Raw genomic sequence first — 23,437 nt, forward strand, 5'->3', positions numbered from 1 at the left:
CCCGGGCCGCGGCGGGGCTCGGCCGGGCCGGGGCCGGGGGCGCGGGAGGCCGCCGCGGTCCCCCCCACGCCGGCGGCCGAGGGATCGCGGGGAGCGCGGCGGCCGAGGGCGGGGGAGGCTTTTCTCTGCTCCTTTTTCCTCCGGCTTTTGGGCGGCTCGGCGAGGGCCCCTGCCGGCGGGAGTCGGGAGCGGCCGGGCCACGCCGGGAGCGGGGCGCGGGGCGCGCGGCGCGGGCCGCCCTCAGGGAGCGGGGGGCGCGGGCGCGGGGCTGGGCGGGGGGGGCGGGCCGCAGGGGTGCCGGCGAGCAAGGCCGGGCCCTGCGTGGACAGGGCGGGGGCGGCGAGCGTGCCGGGGGCAGGCGCCCCTGAGGGCGCGGGGCCGCTGGGGTCACCGGCGGTGCAGGGGACCCGATCATCGGTGGGGGTTCGGCCCGGCGCGCCGGAGCTGGGGTGCCCACAGCGCGGCGCGCCGGATGTCCCCTCAGGCGTGCGCGCAGTGACAGAAGTTGGAGAAGACGGGGGGCTTCGGAGCGCCTGCGGGCGGCGGGTGAGGGCGGCGTTTCAGCCCAGACCCGGCATCCCGGCGCTGCCAAGTCTGGGCTTCGAAGGCCCCTCCTGCGGCAGCCGGGGGTGGAGGGGCGTCCTCTCCCTTCCCGGGGGCTGGAGCTGGGCGAGGCCAGGAAACTCCTCCAGAAGTTGTCAGGCAGCTTCAGGCTGCGCCCCGGGGCTTGCCCCAGGGGTCAAGGGGAGAGCTGGGGTGGGGGAAGGAAGATGGTGAGGTGAGGGTGTGCCGGGCTTTTCCCCTTGCCTGGGTCTTTTTCCCTTAGACCCTGGGTTGGAAATGGACTTCCAAAAAAGCAGGCGCGTTCGAGGGGGGAGGGGGCAGAGGCCTTGTGGGGGAGGGGATTGGCCTTGCTGGTCAGAAATGCCACGTTGGCAGTTGGCCGCAAGTTTTGGGCCTTGTCTCCCAACGTTGACTCCGTAACTCCAAAAATTTGAAGAGAGACCCAGAAAATCAATTATTTTATATATATATATATATATATATATATGTATTTTAACTTAAAGGACACAGATTTGGGGGTTGGAAAGGGGTAAGGTTCAGGTTGCGGGTGGGGGCAAAGTTGAATTGGTTCACTTTGGGGTCTGCGTCCCAAGAGCAAACAGCCACGATTTTCTCGAATGTTCTCACCACCTTTGGGGTCTGCAGACCTTCCAGAGATAGGCTTTGGGGCCCAGAGAGGATTTCTCCTTGCCTGCTTCATCTGTCTCTGGGGTATGCAGGGCGGAAGGTCTTGCTGTCAGCCCTGACGCCCTGGAAATCTCAGGCCTGGCCTAGTATAGTTGAGGCAGGTGCCCTAAACCGGGACCCTCGGGGATTGGGGTCAAAGTGACAGGGGCACCCACTCAGGACCCCTGAAGCCCTGTGCTGGGCTGGCTGGCACCTGTGCACAGGTCTTCTTCTGCGGTGATTTCCAGGGGGACTGCTGAGGTCCCCAGATACCTGGTGTTTTGATGGGGGGGGCTGCGCCCCTCCCCATGGACCCTTTAGAAAGCCCCACTCTCCCCCTGCCATTTGCATCCAAGATGGACTCTCCGCTGCCGCTCCTCCGGCTTCCTTGTCATCATCCCTCACGCCCTCCAGCCCTGCCTCCTGCTCACGGGTTGCCAAGCTGCGGCCTGGCCGGCGGTGGCAGTGGCGGAGTTAGACAAAGCCCCTGCCTCCCCGCCCGAGAGCACTTCCCCCCACCCCAGGCGCCCCAAGTGGCGGGAAGGCCGCCAGCTCCCCAGGCCCAGGCCGCTCTTTGTCTGGCGTGGGGGCGGGGAGCTGCGCCTGGCCCCAGGAGCTGCCGGCCTCTGCCAATCCCTCCCCTGGCTCCGGGCCCTCCCTGGTCCCCCGCACACTGCGTGCATTGTCTGTGATGCTCAGAGCGGCCGTGCTCACGCCCAGTCTGGTTTTCTCCCTGGCCTCCTGCAGCCGGATGCACTGGCCCTCCCCGTGTCTGCCGGAAGGAGTGGGCATGAGTAGAACTCAGGGCCCTTCTGCCAACTCTCCCCAGGGCCGCACACACACGCCCCCCTTTTCAACAGAGTGAGAGCCTGGCACTGACACAGAATTGGGGTCACCGACCACGTCACCTGGGGATGGGAAAGGCAAGCCCTCAGCTGTTGCCCAGCCCTCCCCCCAACCCAAACCCGGTGATTACTCTTCCCTCCCTGTCTTAGCCCCCCACCCGAGACCTAACCCTAGCCCCATGAAAGAATGGGATCTAGAGCCTTTAGACAGTCTGTTGGGAATCATTGCCTCAAACAGATGGAGAAACTGAGGCCCAGAGAGGGAAGGGTGTACTCCAAGGTCACACAGCCAGACCAACTCCCGGTCCAGGCCCTTGTCTGTAGGAGAGCGGATGGGACGGGAGGCAGGGAGGTGAGAAGCAGTGCCGAGCAACAAGAGGTGAGGGCGAAGGGTGGTGCAGGGAATGCACACCCGAGTCCCGCTCACCTCCTGCCCAGGAACTGGAATCTCCTGGACCCTGGGCTGCTTTGCAGGGGTACGTACCCCCCTGGTCTTGCATTTAGCATCCTGGCCTTCCAGAGAGGTGTGCTATCTTGCGGTGGGCAGGACTGGAACCCAGATCTGGGGCTGCAAAGGCCACACTCAGCTGCCCACATCAGAAGGTTCAGGAAGTTGGGGTTTGGCTGCTCTGGTGAGGGGTGCTTGGGGGGGGCACCCACCCTGCCCCGCTCCTGTGCTCTGGCCGCTGCACATCTGTGGTTGCCTCGGATGGAGGTCACAGACACGGTAGTAGTTCGTCCCATCCTGAGCAGTATGTGCCCGAAGCACCCGTGTCTTACCGTCCCCACTTTAGAGGCGTGGCGGCCGGGGCGAGGAGTGGCCCGGTGATGTGCCCACTTACCGGCTTAGAGGTGGCAGAATCCATGTTTCCTGACTGGGCATCCCACATTTGAGCCTAAACCTGGGCCCCGGCTTGGGGTGGGGGAGGTGAAATCCAGGGCAGGCCCGAGAGTGGGGAAGACATTTTGGGTACAGAGCTGTCCCCAGCTCCTGGACAGAGGGCAGTATGGTGTCAGGGTACCAGCCTCTTCTGTGGTGTGTGGCTCAGGAGAACGCCCACCCTCTCCAGACTGCCTCTTTATGGTCAGGGGCTCCAGGGCTCCCCGAGGGCCCCTTCCACTCCACCAGCCGGAGCTCCTGAGCTTTCTTCCTCCCTGTCCCCTCCCCTGCTCACACCAGATGAGCAGCTGGTCGGTTTGGCCAGCCTGGCACCAGCTGTCCATCCCCGGGGCCAAGTCTGCGGAGTCCGCCGTGTGCTTGAGAGACCGTTTGGCTCTGGGGGCGGCAGGCAGAGGGGGAGCTGCTCCTCGGCTGGGCGTGGAGGCAGGCGGGCGGCTGCTGAGGAGGGCTAGGTAAATTCTCCATGGTTACCGCTGTTTGTAATTCTGCAGGACATCCGCTACCCGCTAATGGCCACTTGGACGCCATTATGGGTCTGCATGCTTCCAGCTACTGAGCCGGAGCCGGAAAATTCCCTGCTGATGACTCCCCACCCCGCATCCAGGAGGCTCCATTCTTAGCCGGGCCCTGTCCCCACGTGGTCCCTCACAGCTGAGGGACAGGGTGTCTGAGTGTTGCAGTCCCTAGACGGGGCCTTGTCCCTCCCCTCTTGGGATGCGAGCCATGCAGGCGTAGAATCAGACTGTCAAGAATCCTGTCCCCTCTTTGGGGAGGGAACCGCAGGGGCTCAGGGAGATTGAGAGGCCACCGAGGACACACAGAGAGACTGTGATACACTCCAGATTCTGACTTGGTGTCCAGTGAACCAGTCTCCGGCCAGGGTTGGGCCCCTAAACCCTCCGTCTGTCTTCCTTAGCATATGTCCAGCAAAGGCTTGGGCACACGGGATGTAGGCCGGCCCCGTAGCAGGTGGGCTCCTGTGGCGGTGATTCGGCTCTCGGTCATCCATCTCTGGGGAGCAGGACCCAGGGAAAAGGGACCAGCAAGGATTAGGCCAAGAGTAGGCGCAGATTTCGTCTTTGCGACCAGTCCTGACCGCGCAGATGGGAAGGAGTTCTGTGACCGAGGAGCGAGGTCTGCTGTGGTGGTGGGTAGGAAGAGCGGCGACCTGTTAGCTACGTTTTCCTGTCATCTGGGCCGAGCGCCGGCCATCCCCAAACTAGAGGACAGGAGCAGGGTCTCTGTCCTGTGAAGACAAAAGACCGCTGTCTGGCATGCGTCCTGGGTCGGGGGGCTGTCGCGGGACCGAGAGTCTTTGCTTTGGGTACAACCGCATGATTCCCGATTCTTCTCTTCTCCTCCATAGCTGGGAGCGTCCACCCGCCCTCCACCAGTATGGCGACCTCCTCCCAGTACCGCCAGCTGCTGAGTGACTACGGGCCGCCGTCTCTCGGCTACACCCAGGTACGGTAGTGGGGGGTGTGGGGCGAGAGGGGCTCTGGGGCTGGCCTGGGCACCAAGGGGACATGCTTCCCGCCATCCGGGGAGGAGAGCCGGTGGGACGGGGTAGAAATGATGGAATGGAACAGTCGTCTGAACTGCTTCAACCTCCGGCCCCGCCGGCCTCAAGTCTCAAGCCTCGGGGCGTTGGAGCAGAGGGGCGGCAGGCTGTTTCCCGGGGGTACCAGGAGACGGGGGCGGAGAGCCCACGGCGGGGCTGGAAGGCCTGAGTGCTGCAGGCCCTGCTGGGGCCGCCACCCACGTGCGTCCCTGCGGCGGGAGTCTCTGTGCCGGGTTCCTGAGGAAGTAAGCCTGGCCCGGGCTCTGGATCTGAGCCTGGACAGAGGAGAGGGGACCCCGTTCCCACTCACCCCCTGCAAGGTCGTGGCCCCAGCAAAGAGGAGGACAGGGCCCATATCCTCCCGGAGCCCAGATGCGCCTCATCGGGAATGGGGGCCCTTGACCAGGCCGCAGGGGTTTCTACGTGGTTCTGCCACTTCCAGGCCTGACCCCTGCTTGGCAACCTCGCCGAGACCCGGTTCCTCGCCGTCAAGCGGGGTCGACGCTGCCACTGGCCTCCCTGGCTGCCGCCGGTGGAGGGACCTGGCCAGGCCCCTGCCTCGGTGCCCGCCGGCCATGGCTGCCGTCGGGCTCTCTGCCGTCATCGGAACGCGGCCGCGTTCCAGGGTCGCCACGGACCCTGCGAGAGGGTGGCGGCCGGCCATGCCCCGCCAGGCCGTGCTGTCCCAGGAGCAGATACGGGACCTGGAACGGGACCGCCGGAGGAAGCGGCCGTGGGAGGAGGGCGAGGAGGACCGCCGGGCCAGGAGGCGGCACCCGGAGGGCGCTGAGGAGCTGAGCAAGGACAGGAGGGGGGCCCTGGAGGCCAGGAGACAGAGACGGCGGCGGAGGAGGGAGGAGCAGGCGAGGGCCTTGTTGGGGGGGCCCGCGGGGACCCCAGCCTCACTCGTCGGGGTGCTTACTTGGGCTATGGGGGGGGGAGTCTAGAGAAGAAGGGGTTTTGTGGGGTGGGCCCTGCCGGCGCGGGGAGAATGGGTGAATTGAAACATATTCTGTGTTCTGTCCAGATGGTCTTTGGCAGTTATTTGTGGTCCTGCTGACCCCAGGGTGTGGCCCCCATCTCGTCCCCTTGCTCTGGACTGTCCTCCCCTGGGATGTACTTGCACTTCCACCTGGGTCCTAGGAAATACCCAGTGCTTGCCGAGAACAGCCAGTCCTTCTTTTGCTCATTCGAGAGGATGAAAGCCTTCTGGAGGCTGCTGGTGGTTTCCTTGAGTGTAGGACGACAGCAGAGAGGCCCAGCTCTCTGCCTGTGGTTCTCCCTCAGGGTGGACAGGCCTGGCCCCGGCGAAGGCAGCAGCTGCCTCTGGGCGAGCCTCTCCCTGCCCTGTCCTCGCCGTGGCCGGCATGTGGTGCGGTCCTGACCGTGGCCACGGGGTCAGGGAAGGGTTCGATCCATGTAAACTCTTCCTTCTGACTCTAGGGAACAGGGAACAGCCAGGTACCCCAGAGCAAATACGCCGAGCTGCTGGCCATCATCGAGGAGTTGGGGAAAGAGATTAGACCCACTTATGCGGGGAGCAAGAGTGCCATGGAGAGACTAAAACGAGGTAGGTAGCAGGACCCAGACTCCCCTGACGGGTGCTGCCTCCCTGCTGGGCGCTAACTGTTGTGAGAGATTTTCTTCGGGGTTGGGGGGAGTTCCCTATGCCCCAGGGGCCCCCGTTTTGTTACTCCGATGTGGAGGCATCTCAGGGGCGGGGGTGGGCCGGTCAGTGGGATGTACACTGCTCTTGGGATCTGACGGGAAGGCCTTGCGTGCCTCCCGGGAGGGTCCATATGCTTTAGAAAAGGAATCTTTATAGCCCAGATCCTGCCGCTTTGTTTGTTGCCTGCTCGGCTCCTGTTGGCTGCTGGTTCCAGGGAGCCGCGGGAGGCTTCCTTCTCTGGGTGGGCCGGGGACGAGGAGTCGGGAGGTCCCGGGTCCTGGGTTGCCCTCGCTGTCAGCTCTTTGGAGCGGAGCCCGAGGGGGCGTATAGGTCTGTCCTAGTCTGGGGAGGGAGAGCAAGAGCACTGAAATTCCTTCATGACTGAGGAGGGAGGGTGGCAGGGCAGGAGCATGATGTCACAGAAACCCAGTGACTCACGTGAAGACGTGACTGACCAGCTGATTCCAGGGGGAGGTGAAATCGGCTGCCACCTCACGAAGCCACTGGAGGGGAGGGGAGAAGAGGATTTCGGTTTTAGAAGGTGGCAGGGCAGAGCAGCTGTGGCCTGGGTGCGAATTTAATTTCAGAAGCGATCTGGTGTTTCTGGGGAAGGTTGGAGAGGCACGCCGGGACTCAATCTGGGGCATAAAGGGGGCCTGCTGCGGAGGCCACGACTCCCCCGTGGCGGGCGCGGCTGGCGAGGACAGGCTCCGGCCCATGGCAGCGGGCTTCCCTGGTGTGTATGAAGCCTTCGTGGGCAGAGAGGCTGGACCTGGACAGGGCTTGGGGAGAGGTGGGTTAACCCCGATCCAGCCCGGGGTGGGGGCGGGGAGCAGGTGGGCTTTGCTCTGCGTCCAGACTGCTGTTTGGAGGCAGGGGAAGCAAGACAGTCCTGACCCCCGGAGTTCTGCTTACCCGAGTGGAAATCCCTGGGAAGATGCTGGACCCCAGAGTCTAACAGGCGATCTGCAGTCCCCCAGAAAAGCCAGTGGGTTCAGGCCAACCGATGGATCTGCCTCGTGATGGCCCCAGGGCACGTGCCGCGTGAGCAGCTGGTCCCACGGTCACACTGACCGGGAGCCAAGCCCAAGCTAGCCAAGGTCATGTCGTAACAGGGTGAAGAAGGGTCATAAAGGGTACGGGGGAGTCAGGCGCATGGCGGATAGGTCAGCAAACTGTACCTGATAGGCCAAGCACGGTTTTCAGTTTCTAATGGCGGAAAATGATTCTGTGACCGGTGAAAATGCTCTGCAGTTCAGACTTCAGCGTTCGTGATGAAGGTTTGTTGGAACATGGCCACACCCACTGCTTCTGTAACGGCTGCTTGCGTGGTTGTGAGAGAGCCCGCGCGGCCTGCAAAGCCCGAGGTATTTACTGCCTGGCCCTTTCTAGAAAAAAGTCTTCTGAAGCTCAGAGATAAGATTTGTGAGATGCGGACGCCTGCGTGACTTGGGGATGTCACTCACAGTGCCCTCCGGCGGTCCTCTCTCAGAAGGACTCAGAAGGAGTAGATTCTTTGTGTCTATTAGAACGAGATCGGTGTCTCCCGGCGTTCTCTCAAGGCCGCCGCCACCACCACCACACAAACGCAACAACCAAACCATAACCACCAAACCAGAGGGAAGAGATGGGCAGGGGGGTGATAGGGCCGAAGGTGCTCTTGGCACCCGGCGGGCAACGTCACCGTGGACCAAGGGTGAACATAAATGAGCAGTCTTGCATCCTAACTGTGCAGGCTGGACACTGGACAAGCCCTTTCTAGAACGTAGACTGTGAAGAAGCCAGAGAAAAATCAGGATTTGCAGTCCTGGATTCTCCACAGTGGGGCAGGCTTGACGAAAGCGGGCGGGGACACATCTACTTCCGTCCTCTGAGAGCCTGGCGTGCCCGGAGAGCTCGCTGGCCGTCCCTGTGTGGGCGGGAAGGGATTGTTAGGAGCCACGAAGAGGAGTTTGGGCGAGGAGGGAAGGCCTTCGAGGGACGGACGGGACGCTCACGTGTCTCCACACCGCTGGAACCCCGGGGTGCTTGGGGTGCAGGTCCCGAGTTCCCTCCCAGGGCGGGGGCTTTTCAGCTGGGTTGCGAAGGGCCCTCTTCCTCTCCTGGAGTGGGTTCTGCTGGACCATCCTCAGCCTCTGCTCCTCCTCCAGGCATCATTCACGCCAGAGGACTGGTTCGAGAGTGCTTGGCCGAAACGGAACGGAATGCCCGATCCTAGCTGCCTGGCCTCGCGGAAGGTTTTCCATCTTCGTCCAAGACCAGAAGTTACAGCTCATCTCCCATGTTCAGATGAAACTCTTGTTTTCAAAAGGGTAACAGTTTGGTTTCTCCTTCCCACGTCCCTCCCATGGTTCATGAGGCTCTGAGATTGAGAAATATTTTGCAGTTGACTAGGATTTACATTTTAAATAGTTAGGAATTACCCAGGGTTTTTTGTTCTTGGTTTTTTGGGTTTTTTTTTTTTTTTTTTTTAAGCATTGATTTAAAAGATGCACGTAAAAGATACCTGTCTCACAGCAAAGATCCCAGTTATGTTACCCAGATTGTTCTCCGTTCTTTTTCATAAGCTAATACAACTCTGAGGGTTTTTTTTTTTTTGAGTGCGTACATTTGCCACACCGTGTGGATTCCGCTTAATGTAACTTTTGTGCTTAAGCATTTGCTTGCATGACTGTTAGTGCTTTGAGGTCAATTTAAAAAATGCACAAGTTATAAATACAGAAGAAAGAGCAACCTACCAAACCTAACCTAATGAGAACCCCCCCCACCCCCTCCAAATTTTCCTACTAAGACTGTGTGTGGGTTTCAGTTCTGCTTTTCCTGTAAGTTGATCCAAACATCTGGAAGAAAATGACTAAAACTGTTTGCATCTTTGTATGTATTTATTACTTGATGTAATAAAGCTTATTTTCATTAACAATTTGTATTAAGGTGTGGGTTCCTTGAATTCTTAAGTGTTTTTGTTGTTTTTTAAGTGGTGTTTTTAAAAAACAGCTCCTCGGGGGTGCCTGGCTGGCTCAGTCACTAGAGGTTCAACTCTCGATCTGGGGCTTATAAGTTCGAGCCCCACGTCAGGTGTGGAGGTGACTTAAAAAGAAAATCTTTAAAAACAAACCAAAAAACAGCTCCTCCGACGAGAGTGGGAGATCCCTGCCACAGAGGGTTTGCCTACCTGGCCTCAGGAACATTATTCGTGCCAATGCCAGAACCACCACGGGCTGGGGGAGGAAGGCGTCTGCCTAAGTCAGAAGGTGGGGGTCAGACAATGTCGCATCACGGTGCACTGTGACTGCCGTGGACAGCCGGGTGTGCAGGGGAAGCAAGAACGTTAGTGGATGTGGCGTTACTGACTTTGCCCATGGCCTGCCCTCAGTGAGGCCATTCTCGGCTTCCAGGTGCTTGTCCTGCTCCCGGAATCTAATTCTCCTACGGTGCAGCCTCTAAACTCCAGGTAGCTACCCCAGGTGCTCACCGGGAGGATTCCCTGCCCCGGGGCTGGGGAAGGCCCGCTTGCGCTGGACATGTTGAGGACGCGGATGGTGGTCCTCAGTGGTGAGGGGAGACAGACAAATGAGGGATGGGGTCAATTTTGCAGGCATGAGGCAAGGGCCCAGCCACGACAGGTCGAAAGGCCAGTAAGAGTGGGCGTGTCTACATCTGTTTCATGCACAGCGAACCCCAGAAGGCACGAGAGAGGAGAGAGAGTGAAGCCTCTGTCCCTCCTGTCTCTTCCCGCCGTTACCTGCTTGTCGTGTACCCTTCCAGGTGCTTGGCTACCTTTTGAATGGAGGTCCGCATGGGGATGGGTCCTGGATGCTGCGACCGGTCTCGAGCCTTGCACACAATGCTTAAACTTCCAGACCAGCTCGCGTCCAGGTGAGAAGAGCCTTACCCGGCTGCCTTAAATGTGTATTCCGACAGGCACTGGGCACCGGTCTGTGCCTGCCGAATGGGCTGGTTTGGACTGCAGACCCTGACAGTGGCCTTCTCCCCTTGTGGTTTTTCCCCTGCTTGGTTCACGGGTGAACCCCAGATGTATTCTGACAAGGGAAGCTATTACCTCTGCCTAAAAACTCCAAACAACTGTAGGATCAAATCCAGCTTGAGTGATGGCATTGTAAGCAAATTCACAAATCAGGTTTCTGGAAACTCATCTCATAAATCTACTTATAAACAACACATAGGGAATGTCATGTGTATTTTTTTTTTTAAATAAGCTCTACGCCCAACGTGGGGCTCAAACTCATGACCTGAGATCAAAAGTCTCATGCTCCACCGACTGAGCCAGCCAGGTGCCCCAAAAATGCCACTAATGTTTGACTCCATTCCATAGTTTTCCCCCCAAAAATGGACCTTCCTTATTACTATTAGTGCTTATTTTTAACCTTTGATAATAAAACAAGACAATCACACAAATGTGTAGCTTAAAAAAATATGGTGACATCCTTCTAACTACCCACCCAGGTCCAGAAAGACCTTTGTCAGCCATCCACAGCCCCTCCGGGTGTCCTATCACGACAACCCCTTTCCTCCCCATGAAAAGTAGCTAGCCGCTGTTCTTTTATGGTAATGTTTTCTGTGTGTCTCTATAGTTTTATTCTCAAAATGTGCGTCTCTATTCATTACAGTTTAGTCCGCCATTTAAAAATTGATTTAAAACGTTAAGTGTGTCAGAAATACAGAAATTAGCTAGAGTAACGCTTGAGATGGAATGGAACTCCCTACCATTATTCCTTGGAAGCATCTGTCAATTTTTATCTTTTCAGAGAGAGGGAGTGTGCAAGCAAGAGTGGAGCAGGGCGGGGGGTGTGTGTATGTGTGTGTGGAGGCAGAGGGAGAGAGAATCTCAAGCAGGCTCCGTGCCCAGCCTGACGTGGGGCTCGATCCCATGACCTTGAGATCATGACCTGAGCTGAAATCCACAGTCGGACGCTTAACTGACTGAGCCACCCAGGCGCCCTGCATCTGGCAGGTTCTTTAGTTAGAATCTGCGATTCTTTCCGGGGTGCCTGGCTGGCTCAGAAGAGCGTGTGACTCTTATCTCGGGATCAGGATTGTGAGTTAAATCCCCACGTTGGATGTAGAGATCTTAAAAACAACAAGACGACAACAGAAAAGCATCTTCGATTCCTTCTCAGTGGACGTTTTTACTGGATTCCCAGAGTTCTTTCAGGAGCTTCTTTTTTTCTAGGGTTTCCTTTGCTCTTTTTTTCCTCTCTTGCTTTTTCCTCTCTGCCTCCTGTTTTTCTTTGTAAACAAGACTGTTTTCACCGTTGTAGAAAATATCCACTTTCTCTTGTAGGATTTTCCGAGCGAGCTTTCTGTTCTGATCAACCGATCTTGTCTGATGGCACTGCAAGAGATAATATTTTATAATGTGAAAAAGTTTGTTCGGGACAGGATCTCAAACTGTGGAATTCAACCCCCTTGCTCTATAGATGGGGACGGGCCCGAGAGGCAAGGCCACTTGTCAAGAATCCCAGTGAGTCCAGGACAGAGCCAAGCCCATATGCCCTCCTTCCTGCCTCTTCTCAGCCTTCAGCTCGTCCCACCCCCCAGCTGTATTACGTGGCTTTCTCGGTGATGGTTTTATAATTAAGAGTATTGCTTTGTTCGGAAGCAATGATAGCTTCAGATAACTTAAAGTCCCCAGATAATTTTGAAAATATCAACTGGTATGTCTAAGCTTGTGGCCAGGGAACAAGCCCTCCGTCTGCACCATTTCTAAACATAAAGTCTGTCTCAGGGAGGGAGATACCATCTTTATTATTAGTCAACCGTATCGTTGATTATGTCATCCCTGAGTTATTAAGGGCGAGTGCCTTACAAAGCTATTTGAAAACAATTCTGTGAAATTAGAGCGAGAGAAGAGTACTGTAAGCAGATCTGCAGTACGTGTATAAAACAGTTAAACAAAAATCCTGTCGGGTTTCAGAATTTCATGTGTGGCTCATGAATGACGCTTTTTCTCAAAGAGGAAAAGAAAAGTGACTGAGGCTTTAACGGATAGGCTCTTGGCTCAAAAACTTGGCAGTGAAGAACAGTTGTTGGGAGCACAGACTTGGGCTTGGTCTGGGTGACGCCTGCCGCTGTAGGATCTCGGGCAAGTTACCTAACCTCTCTGTGCCTGGTTCCACACCTGCACCATGAGGAAGCCAAGGCGTAAGGGCTTGCGAGGGTGACGACCGACCGCGTGCGGCGCTGCGCCCACCGGGGCCTGCCCTGTCGTTGGTATATGGAAAGCCCGCCTTGCCGTCCCTTCTCAGGGCCTCTGGTGACTCGGCAGGGACCGCACTGAGAGCCAGCGGGGCCCCTACTAACCAGGAAACGGGAGACAGCATTTCAGTACCTCCCAGGGGCTCGTGTTGAGAGCTGGGGATACTCTGATCAGAGACTGGTTTCCAGGTAAAGGAAGCCGCCTCCAGGCAGCCCCGCGTCGCATTTTTGTCCTGAGGGCTGGGAAGGCTGTGCCCGAAGGGGCAGGTGTCACTGCCGTTTACCAAAGAGGGGACGTCTGTCTACCTTGACGACGATGCCCGAGGGGACATGCTTCAGCACCACACAGTTGCTGGTTTTGTTGGTGGCCTGGCCCCCGGGGCCGTGCCCTTTCACAAACTGCTCTTCAAGTTCCGTCTCATCCAGGGGAGGCGGAGCGGGGCGCTCCTTCCTGCCCGCCGCCGGGACCGCGGGGACCGCCACCGGCGGGGCGAGCAGTGCCTGCTTCTCCCGAGGCCGGAGGCCCCGCGGCGCGACGCAGATTCTGGCCAGGGCTGCAGGCCAGCGGAAGCCGGCCGAGGGCCTCATGCAGAGGAGCTCTGCCCGTCCGTGACCTGAGCTGGAGAAAAAAAAAGACAGCCTTTCAGGAAGGTGCATTCGCGCTCAGGATTACACTAAAGGCTCTGGGACAACCTTATATAAACCGGTTCCAGCGAGGGCCACCCAGCCGTCCTGTGGGGTATTTAATAGGCACAGCCCTCTGCAGCCTTGGGGCATCTCCCGTGGTCTTCGCCGCGTGCGCCCTCCCAGCTGATAAGTATTTTGTTGTAACCAAAAATATCTTCGAAGCACCCAGAGGTGCTGCTTTCTCAGGCAGGGTGACATTCCGAAGAACAGGGCTGTTAATTCGATAAAGAAACACTGAACAGTGCATCAAATAAGAATTAGGATCTGAGGGCATCTGCCTTTGGCTCAGGTCATGATCTCAGGGTCCTGGGATCGAGTCCCGCATTGGGCTCCCTGCTCGGCGGGAAGCCTGCTTCTCCCTCTGCCTCTCTCTCTCTGTCTCTAATGAATAAATAAAATCTTTAAAAAAAAAAGAAAAAAAAGAATTAGGATCTGAGTCCAGCGACATTATTTAAACGTTTGAGAATCTCTGAAATCCAAATGTAAAGACGACAGTATGCAAGTCGATTTTATAGCCGAGCTTACACGGTCTGACACAGTAAATATCACTATCAATCAATGTCATGATTGTTGTTTTTTAATGTTTCCAGTTTCATGGATTTGAATAGGAACATCTGTTCCCTCAGACGCACTGCCAATAACATGATCCAAGTGGTGCTCATCCCTGGAACGTTCGAATCAACTGATTTTTTATGAAGGTGCCTGCGTGGTTCAAAATACCACACGAGGCGTAGAGAGCGATGCGAGGCGGGAGAGAGGGAGCCTCCGTCTTCATGGAGCTTAGAGTCCAGTCAGAGAGAAGATGCTTAAAAGAGAAAGCAGTATTTAACCGTTAGATTTAAATAGCTACTCCAGACGTGGCAGAAGGCTGAAATGTCTAGTCAACAATGAATGGTATAGAGAGTAACAGCTACCAGGACGTGGTGAATCCCACGGGCCTTTGCTTTCTTCCAGGGGAGGAAGGCAGAACGAGCTGACAGGTGTTAGCTCTTTTCAAAGATGGGTGACCTCCCCGTGCCAATCGGGACAAGTAACAGTGTGGGCCTGTTTTCTTACCTGGAAAATGGGTGAACAAGCCCTTCTCCGCCCACCCTGCACAGGCTTAAAGGTCAGAGGGGAAAAAAAGAAAAAATTCTGGAAAGAGCTTTTGTTGAATACCTTTGAAGGCATGAGACTGATTTTTAGCAAAATTCCTGCCACTCGGGAGGATTATGGGAACGATGAACGTGCCCCTTGCTTCATGCTTCTTGATCCAGGATGATGTAGGTGCTAAAAACAGAATTACTGCCCTTTTTAACAACTGCTTCCTTTGAGGCTCTAAATAGCTTCTTTTACCATTTGAAATCCTGTAAATTCTAGCTGAGGGCCACTGGTCTCTAACCTAGGTAGGAAGTGGTATATACCTAAGCCAGCGCCCTCAGCCCAGAGTTGCTTAATCATGCACCAAATAATTTCAGCAGGTTTGCTCTCAGCTCATTTACCTTTCGTCCCCTGTCAGTTCTGGCTGCTAACTTCTATGAGCCCACGCTGGTCTCTAACAAGCTTTGAGGATGCCTACTGCATATGCAGGCTAGTGGACGCCGCTGCCTTGTAAATATGTACATTTCTGTTATTTTACGGGCATCTCTCTGAGTAATCAGTCTAGCTGGTCCTGAGAGGATCCTGGTCATTTTTAGAACAATACCATATTCTTAACCTCTCTCTCTATGGAAAATAAATATAATGAAATATACTTTTCCAAGCCTGATGCCAATGCTCGTTTTCAATTCTGTGATGGACGTGATGGTCTAAACTCATAACTTCTTTCTGAAAAGTATGGCATTCAGGATGTGTGTCAGTCCCCGGGGGGGTGACAACGTGGTGTTGGTAAGATGCTCAGTGGCTGTGAAGGGCTCGATTTTGAAACAGAGCATGCCAGGGAAAGTGGCGCTTTAGAAAACTGGTTTTGTTTATTGTGTGTCAAGTCTTTCGGAAGTACACTCGGGAAAAGATAAATGATAAACACCAGCACTTTTCTGAAATCGCTACGACAAAGAATCCGCTCCCCTGTAAATGATTAAGTGAATGAGACCCGGGTCAATGTCCAAAATGTCCCTTCCTTTATTTCTGCTTTCAATCCATAGAACAAGATTCCTTTGTGTACCAGAGAGCATCGAGTACCTGGATCAGATTCATTATGGAACGCAAGCCCGGGGCCTCCCTTGGGGTTTCTCTTCTGCTAGTCAGTAAATCTGACCAGGCAGGACAGCATTGGAATAGAGTGCAGCGACAAAGAAAGGAAGTGAGTCTGAGACGAGGCGAAACTCCCAGACAAAGGGCGGAGAGGAGAGTGCTTTTATCAGCTGCTTTGCCCGTCTCTACCTTTCTGTCCTAGTTCGGGGCTGACACACACACTGGAAGGCCTCCCACCCAAATGGAGTTCAAGAAAGTCCCCAGTGTTCAGTTACTGTTTTGTTTAACGGCTAATTCCAACAGCCGATCGGGCGATTCTCAATACTTTTTGTATCTCTGGGAGCTTTGGCTCTACTCCCAACGACTGCTAAAAATAACCCGCGCACCCATGGTCCCACTTCCCCAAAGCCCAGGATATACGGATTGGGTTTCAGGTTTTGTGATACCCACAGAGCAACTCAAAAGTCTCCGGGGGACAATAAAAGCGGCTCAAATTAGAGCTCATCGTGACATTAAAAAAGAGCCACAGGAAAATGGTGACAAGGAGTGCTGGTCAGGGGAAACCGGGAGTCATGACAGCGTGCCCCAATTCCTTTCTGTGAGCGTGTGCCTCGATTCGGGCCCGGCTCTCCACCCTCACTCCCCCTCAGCCCTGCTTTTCCTCTGAGGACGCATCGCGCTAAACAGCCTGATTGCAGTTTGGCTTAAGGCCTCTCATTGTCCCCATCCCTGCCCACTGGGTCAAGTCAGAGATGCTGGGTGTTAGGACTTTACAAAAGGGAATGCTAATTTGTTCAGTGAGTATTTTCAACATCTACTCTGTGCCAGGCATGGGCCTCAGGGAGCCCAATGAGCCTGTGGCATAAAAGAGAAATTAAAGATGCCCCCAAATGTGATCCATGCTAATAGCCTGGGATGGAGAACAGGCCACAGAGCAGTGCCTCTCTGACTTGCTGGGCCCCTAAGTCACTTGGAGGGCTTGGTACCGGGACTCGGGGCCTGTATTCTGGTAGGTGCCCCCTTTCCTGACCTGGAGCCAGCAACCACACATTCCCTCCTCAGGCCCCCGCAGTCAGCCCACGCCTAGGAAGACGTCTGGCTGCAGGGATGGTGTATGTTGAGCTCGGATCGTGGCCAGTGACTGCAGCAGTCAGATGTAAACTAGACCCAGCAAGGTGAGGTCCATTTCCCCAGCAGCTCTAACACTCCGGAGACGGGGGAGGGCATGGTCATGTGTCTCTGAGAGAGAGAAGGTTATCTCAATCTATTTGCAGGAAGTCATAGGATTTCAATCTCTGGACTCACCTTCTGGATGCCATGTGCCCCAAATTCACTGCTTAACTATATATATATATATGGTTTTTTTTTTTTTTTGAGAGTGTGTGCTAGTTTCTCTGAGCCACAACTTTCAGGGTTATCTCAGCCTCGTAGAGACTTCATCAAATCCAACCGAAGGAACAGATGTGGAGATGAACTGAAATGGGGTTGCTTTAGGAAAGATGACTGGCAAAGCCCTCACCACGCACATTTTCAGGAGCAGACAAATCCCCTGGGGGTTCTGTTAAATAGAAGCCTACTTCAGCAGGTCTGGGTGGGACTGGAGACTCTGCATTCCTAACCAGCTCCCAGTGAGGCTCTTGCCTCCAGGAACCACACTTTGAGTGTCATGGCCAGAAGCTTGGAGCAAAGCTGCTTGCCTGTATGGTGGCTCTTAGGACCATTGGACGACTGGATGGAAGCCCCAGAACAACGATGGCAAAGATGGAGATGAGGAAGGTGGGAAGGAGAGTAATGGCCGGAACAGCAAACATTCAGAGAAAAGAATGACACAAATAATGAACTGAGCTAACAGAAGGTGAAATGGTTAACAAGGGGATTGAGAAATGGGGTCAACCAAAAAAAAGAACACCAATAATGTTTCTATTATATTAGTGTTCTAGAACAGCGTTGTCCGATATGAACATAATGTAGGGCATGCGTGAAATTCTAAATTTTTTAGTAGTCACCTTAAAAACAGTAAAAAGAGGGGCACCTGGCTAGTTGGTGGAGCATGTGACTCTTGATCATGGGGTTTTAAGTTCAACCCCCAAGTGGGGTGCAGGGATGACTGAAAAATAAAATATTTAGGGGTACGTGGGTGGCTCAGTCGGTTAAATGTCTGACTCTTGATCTCAGTTCAGGTCATGATTTCAGGGTTGTGAGATCAAGCCCCCATTCGGGCTCCACATTCAGCGGCGGGTCTGCTTGAGATACTCTTCCTCTGCCCCTCCCCCTGCTTGCACACGCACTCTCTAAAATAAATAAATCTTGGGGCGCCTGGGTGGCTCAGTCAGTTAAGTGTCTGCCTTTGGCTCAGGTCATGATCAGGTCATGATCCCAGGGGTCCTGGGATCGAGTCCCACGTCAGGCTCCCTGCTCAGCGAGGAGCCTGCTTCTCCCTCTCCCTCTCCTCCTGCTTGTGCTCTCTCTCTCTGTCAAGTGAATAAATAAAACCTTTAAAAATAAATAAATCTTTAAAAAATCCTTTAATACATAACCCAGTATATCCAAAATATTATTTCAATGTGCAATCAATATAAAAATTATTGTGATATTTTATTTTTTATATGAAGTCTTCAAAATCTGGGGTGTCTTCAGCACTACCATATCAGACAATGTAGCTCCAGAATCTTGCTCCTCATTATGGTCCACAGAGTAGCAGCGACAGAACCACTTGGGAGCTCGTTAGGAATGAAGACTCTTGGGCCCCACCCCAGACTTCCTAAATGAGAACCTGCCTTTTATGAAGATCCGTAAGTGACGCAGAGGCACACTTCCAAAGTCTGAGAAGCCTTGTCCTAGAACGCAGGAACTAGCTAATTCTTCCAGCTTCCGGGACACTTTTAAAAGCTGTTGTTTCTTCTATTTAAGAAGTTGAGGCCAGAATTCTGGAGTGCTGATTACCTGCTTGGTCACAGTCCTGTTTCTCCTTCCACATGTCTCCACAAACCTAAAGGGACAGGTCTCAAAACAATGACCTAATCGGTGGTGAAGGACCAAACACTGAACTCAGGCTGATGTGCAATGGTGCTGCTTTAAACAGACCAAATGGCCAGCTGATGGCACCAGAAGCTAAGTGAGAGAATGATTTTCTGAGAAATGCTTAAGTATAATCCATGTTTTTAATTTTTTTTTTAAATAAACATTTTTTTTCTTAAGATTTTATTTATTTATTAGAGAGAGAATGCACATACAGGGGGAGCAGCAGAGAGAGAGGGAGAAGCAGGCTCCCCACTGAGCAGGGAGCCCGATGCGGGGCTCCATCCCAGGACCCCGGATCATGACCTGAGCCGAAGGCAGACGCTTCACTGAATGAGCCACCCAGGCGCCCCATAGTCCATATTTCATAGCATGTTTTGGTGCTTGCTCCCTGCAAAATGGGAGTTAAGGCAAAGCAGCCATTTCCCGCCTGCTCGGTCTAGCTCACCCTCCCGTTCTGGTTGGTCTGGAGCCCTTTCAAGGGCTGGATCACCTCCCAGAATGGAACCTCTAGGGGCTGCGGCTCAGGTCTGAAACAGACCAAGTCCTTTCCTGGGCTTGGCGGTTCGTTCTGAAGATAAAGCACCTTTCAGTCACAGGAAGTGTTAGCAGAGAATTATTTCTCAAATCAGACAAACATCATAGATTGAGCAGGAAATGCCACGCTGGAGACTGCTCTGGGTCTGGTCTCAATTTAATAGGCTCCCTGCTGCAGAGTTCAAGAGACAACTAATGAAGTAGATAGAAAAACTTTCTATTCATACAACACTAACACCCCATTCAGTGTTGCTTTTTTTAAATATATATACAGAAAACTCTGAATCCACAGAGAACTACACCTGTCCTATTTGTGTGCATCACTGTGATTTTCTTCTATTTATGACTTCTAACAGGAACTTTAGAATTTACCAACTACACTGTTAAAATAAGACAGAAACACATAAAAAAAGCAGCAGTAATAACACTCTACATGTCCTTAAGTTCTCAATGCCTCTATTATCATGAATGATACCTTGTATTTGTTTAGGACCTAAATGCTTTCAAAGTACTTTCAAATACATTATCATATTTGACACAAATAAAGAAAAGGGATTATCTCAGGAAGACTTGGAAGAACATTAGGTATTCCATTTTTTATACTAAACTTTTACTTTCTACCTTTACCTTTCATAATAGCTCTAGATCTGTCCTTTCCCCACCTTCTTAAAAGTGTTAGCTCATTTTCCTCAACTTTCTCTTTTGGAATGTTCTTCTCATTTTTTTTTTTTTTTTTTTGTCCCTGAAAGGCCACCCTGCTCTGTAGTCACTATCTTGGCTTCATGATTTACTCACTGTGCAATTCTGGCCACGTCTCCTCATCTGTAAAGTGCAGGTAATACCGCCTAGGGTGAGAAAAAAACGTACATGTCTCCACAAACCTAAAGCCCTGAGGGGTACTTGGGATCCCTAAACTATAAAGCTGAAGAGCCTTTGACTAACACACCATATAAACTGTGGTTTCATCCCATAAACCTAATTTGAAACTGATTATTTCATAGGCTTTTTATTTTTTTTTGACATATATTTATAAAGATTTTATTTATTTGAGAGAGAGTGAAAATGAGAGAAATCATGGAGAGAGAGGGAGAAGCAGACTTACGATGTGGGGCTAGATCTCAGGACTCTGAGATAATGACCTGAACCAAAGGCAGACGCTTAACCAACTGAGTCATCCTGGTGCCCCAGTTTTGTTTTTTTTTTTTTTAAAGCCTATAAGGGGCACCTGGGTGGCTCAACTGGTTAAGCATCTGCCTTCGGCTCAGGTCAGAATCCCAGGGTCCTGGGATCAGGCCCCACATTGGGCTCCCTGCTCGGCGGGGAGTCTGCTTCTCTCTCCCTCTGCTGTTCCCCCTGTTTGTGCTTGCTCTCTCTCTCTCTCTCTCTCAAATCAGTAAATAAAATCTTTAAAAAAATAAAAAAAATAAATTAATTAAGTAATCTCTACACCCAATGTAGAGATTATGACAAATTATGACCTGGACATCAAGAGTCACATGTTCTTCCGACTGAGCCAGCCAGGTGCCCCTTCGTAGACTTGTTTTAGAGCGCAGAGTGAAAAGGCATCTAGAAGAGTGACCTGCAAATTATTTCATTTGGTATGGTCCAATTTAAGAAGTACTTGAAAACCATGAAGTTACCAGAGACATGCTATTTGGTGAGGTCATAATTGTGTTCTATGAAATCAGGTGCCAAGGAGATAATTATGATGCCAAGAATACAGTTTGACTTTCTAGCAGGCTCACAGTGAAAGATAAACACCCCCTTCATCCAAGCAAGTCCTGGTTTAAACATGGCAATCTTTAGGGATTATCTGATAGAGTAAGAAAAATCATTTAGGACAAGAAAGAGGACAAAATTTATATTTTAATATACGTCTGATGATTTCACGTTTAATGATTATACATTTAAAATTTTAGAGTTCCTCTTTTTCTCCCCCCCACCCCCCGCTGTGGAGAACTGGCCCCCCCAAATGATAAACAGTTTGGACATAACAATCAAAGAGTAGCAACGCTGGGGTTGAGAGACACGAAATGCCGCAAGCCATTATCGGCCATTATCACCGCCCAGCATGGTCTTATCCCCATCAATGTGAAAGATCTCCACTCAAAAGTCAGTTTGAAGCCTTCAAGGTCAAAGAGACTACTTGAGCAATTTGATGTTATAATAAAGAAAATCATAGTAATCATAACATCATAAAGGCCATAAAATAGTGGTGTCAGTTTGCACACAAGTAGTGCAAAATCTCCAGGATGGAAGGTAGGTTTCCATTAGATGAATAGTGATTGTACTTAACACATTTACTGGAACTTCTGAAGCCTCCTACTTCTGTTTGCTATACTCAGAAATAATGTCTATGGGGGTGCCTGGGTGGCTCAGTTGTTAAGGGTCCGCCTTCGGCTCAGGTCATGATCCCAGGGTCCTGGGATCAAGCCCCGCATCGGGCTCCCTGCTTGGTGGGAGGCCTGCTTCTCCCTCTCCCCCTGCTTGTGTTCCCTCTCTGACTGTCTCTCTGTCAATTAAATAAATACGTAAATAAAATCTTTAAAAAAAATTATTTTTTCTCTTTAGTCCAATGAGTCAAAGGCAATTTCCACTGATTTTTTTTTCAATTATGACCCTTCCAAAGAGCTTAACCTAAGAAATATGGTGTGAGCAACCTTACCAAAATATTTCACCACATCAGTTCATTAACAAGATAACTTGGTTAACCAGAATAGCACTCCTGAATACGTTGGCTTATTAAGACGTTAACAGACAAAAAGTTACCTAAAACCGCACAGCTAAAAACAAAAAACCAAAAATCTACGTGCTCAAACTGAACAGAACCCATCTGATTTTGCAGCCAAAAGTGAACATCTCCTGCTCTTTACATGGTTGCGAAATAATCACTAGTACTCGATTTAGGGGTTATTTATTTTTCTTGTAAGGAAACCCAACCCTGTCTGCCTGGAGATGTCTCAGTAATTCACAGTTCTCAGTTCTTCTGAGTGTAAAGGATGTCTCAAATAATAGATTTTGTGACCAACTGAAATTAGTGATAAAACTTTTTTGTTGTTGTTGTTGTTGGGCTCGAAACATGGTCAGTGAAATCAGAGCCATGTGCTTAAAATTAGTTTGATTTTGGTTAGGTATTACATGAGCATACTATTGCCTGATGGGACTCACACAATGGGGTGGGGTGTGGATTAAATTTATTTAAGCTTGAGATCTTCCATACACAAATGGGGTTTTGGATAAAGACTAAATTTTTACTGTTTGAGACATGATTGTTAGGCTCAGATGAAATGGAATGCCTCGCAGCTCTGTCATTCCTGCCAATATATCGCGTGCGTCCTGGCTTCTCAGCCACATCTACATGACAGGGCCAGCGAAATTCCTTTACTTTGGGCCCAGGACCCTTGGAGGGCAATCTAAGAGCTGGCTTTAAAGGTCGACTAGTCTTAAGAATGTGAACTGAGGGCGCCTGGGTGGCTCAGTCGTTAATCGTCTGCCTTCAGCTCAGGTCATGATCCCAGCGTCCTGGGATCGAGTCCCACATCGGGCTCCCTGCTCGGCGGGAAGCCTGCTTCTCCCTCTCCCACTCCCCCTGCTTGTGTTCCCTCTCTCGCTGTGTCTCTCTCTGTCAAATAAATAAATAAAATCTTAAAAAAAAAAAAAAAAAAAAGAATGAACTAAACAGAGAGAATGAAATGGACTGGGGCCCACAGGGAGGGACACGTATTCTCTGTGGTCCTTCCAAAGGCCTGGCAAAAACAATGCTGACACCTACTATGTGCCGGCCTAAAACAGCACCTGCTGCGTGCTAAGAGCTCCATAGAACAAAGTAAGTGAAGACGTTCCAGTTCTTCTTGGGCCTCGGTGCAACTGTTTTCTCCAGGCCGCTGGGCTGTGCTCCCCTCCCCATCCCAGTCCTTGAAGAACCCCTGGGCCGACCCCCAGCAGGTTTACCCTTAGGGTAAACCAGGTGCAGAGAAAACTTAGCTCGGGGTCTGGGCCTGCGGGGCTTCAGGTCAATTGGCTGCGCGACTCAGGGTCGCAAGCTGGGAAAGTCAGGCGTCCCAGTTCCCAGTCCTCTTTCCATAGTCCCTGACATCCGCGGGCAACCGCGGGTGGCCGGATTCTCCACGGACGCTTACCTGGCCTCAACGCTGGCCTCCCACCCGCAACGTTCTGGGGTAACCCGAACCACCGCAGAAGGTAGATCGCAGATGCATTCCTGGGACTGCGCACGCGCAGTACTCCCGCCACCGCTTCCCTCACTTGCCCCAGGCTCATTCTTACCAACTGCGCATGCGGTAACCGGAGGCTTCTTTTCGCGTGCCATCTGCCGACTCCCAGAGAACCAATCAGACCAGAGAACGTACATAAGCCCCGCCCCCTTCCATTTCCCAGGCGTCGGACCTCCCTCTTTTGCGCGAGGGGCGGGAAGGGAAAGGGGCGGCCGACACGCGCGTCGCGGTTCGGCCGTCTCCGCCCCCTTTCAAACAGCCAATCGCAGGCAAGGTGCCGGGCGCGCGCACGCTCCCTCGAGTTTAACGGTCGCGAGAGGCCGCTCGCCCGACCCTGACATCGGCTGTGGGAGCAGCGGCCAGGTAAGC

The 23,437-nt window shown here is 52.8% G+C and overlaps 3 protein-coding genes across 7 annotated transcripts in view; 2 read left to right on the forward strand and 1 right to left on the reverse strand.

The window, feature by feature from the left end:
* The first annotated feature begins 1,829 nt into the window (after positions 1 to 1,829).
* Positions 1,830 to 9,126, forward strand: CDK2AP1 (cyclin dependent kinase 2 associated protein 1). The gene is made up of 4 exons (XM_035016882.1): positions 1,830 to 3,428; positions 4,343 to 4,440; positions 5,981 to 6,107; positions 8,357 to 9,126. The coding sequence occupies exons 2-4, from the start codon at positions 4,372 to 4,374 to the stop codon at positions 8,422 to 8,424; spliced, it is 264 nt and encodes an 87-aa protein (XP_034872773.1). The 5' UTR covers positions 1,830 to 3,428; positions 4,343 to 4,371; the 3' UTR covers positions 8,425 to 9,126.
* Positions 9,127 to 10,765: 1,639 nt separating this feature from the next.
* CUNH12orf65 (chromosome unknown C12orf65 homolog) lies at positions 10,766 to 23,129 on the reverse strand. Of its 4 annotated transcripts, XM_035016881.1 has the most exons (4): positions 22,976 to 23,114; positions 19,632 to 19,681; positions 12,729 to 13,036; positions 10,766 to 11,559 (listed from the first exon to the last, which is right to left on the reverse strand). In XM_035016881.1, exons 3-4 carry the CDS (start codon positions 13,008 to 13,010, stop codon positions 11,341 to 11,343), a joined length of 501 nt encoding a protein of 166 aa, XP_034872772.1. In that variant the 5' UTR covers positions 13,011 to 13,036; positions 19,632 to 19,681; positions 22,976 to 23,114; the 3' UTR covers positions 10,766 to 11,340. The 4 variants fall into 4 exon arrangements, with proteins under 4 accessions (XP_034872772.1, XP_034872768.1, XP_034872769.1 ...); XM_035016877.1 differs by lacking the exon at positions 19,632 to 19,681 and having other exon boundaries at positions 22,976 to 23,129; XM_035016878.1 differs by lacking the exon at positions 19,632 to 19,681 and having other exon boundaries at positions 12,729 to 13,041; positions 22,976 to 23,058.
* Positions 23,130 to 23,354: 225 nt separating this feature from the next.
* Positions 23,355 to 23,437, forward strand: part of MPHOSPH9 (M-phase phosphoprotein 9) — a 59,035-nt gene continuing 58,952 nt past the window's right edge. The window contains exon 1 of one of the 2 annotated variants that reach the window (XM_035016868.1): positions 23,355 to 23,431. The gene's annotated coding sequence lies outside the window, so the exon portion shown is untranslated. The remainder of the gene's footprint in view (positions 23,432 to 23,437) is intronic. The other variant, XM_035016876.1, reaches the window with a different exon arrangement.

Source organism: Mirounga leonina, unplaced genomic scaffold, assembly GCF_011800145.1.
Source record: "Mirounga leonina isolate KUSES-001 unplaced genomic scaffold, KU_Mleo_1.0 Mir_171, whole genome shotgun sequence".
NCBI lineage: Eukaryota > Metazoa > Chordata > Mammalia > Carnivora > Phocidae > Mirounga > Mirounga leonina.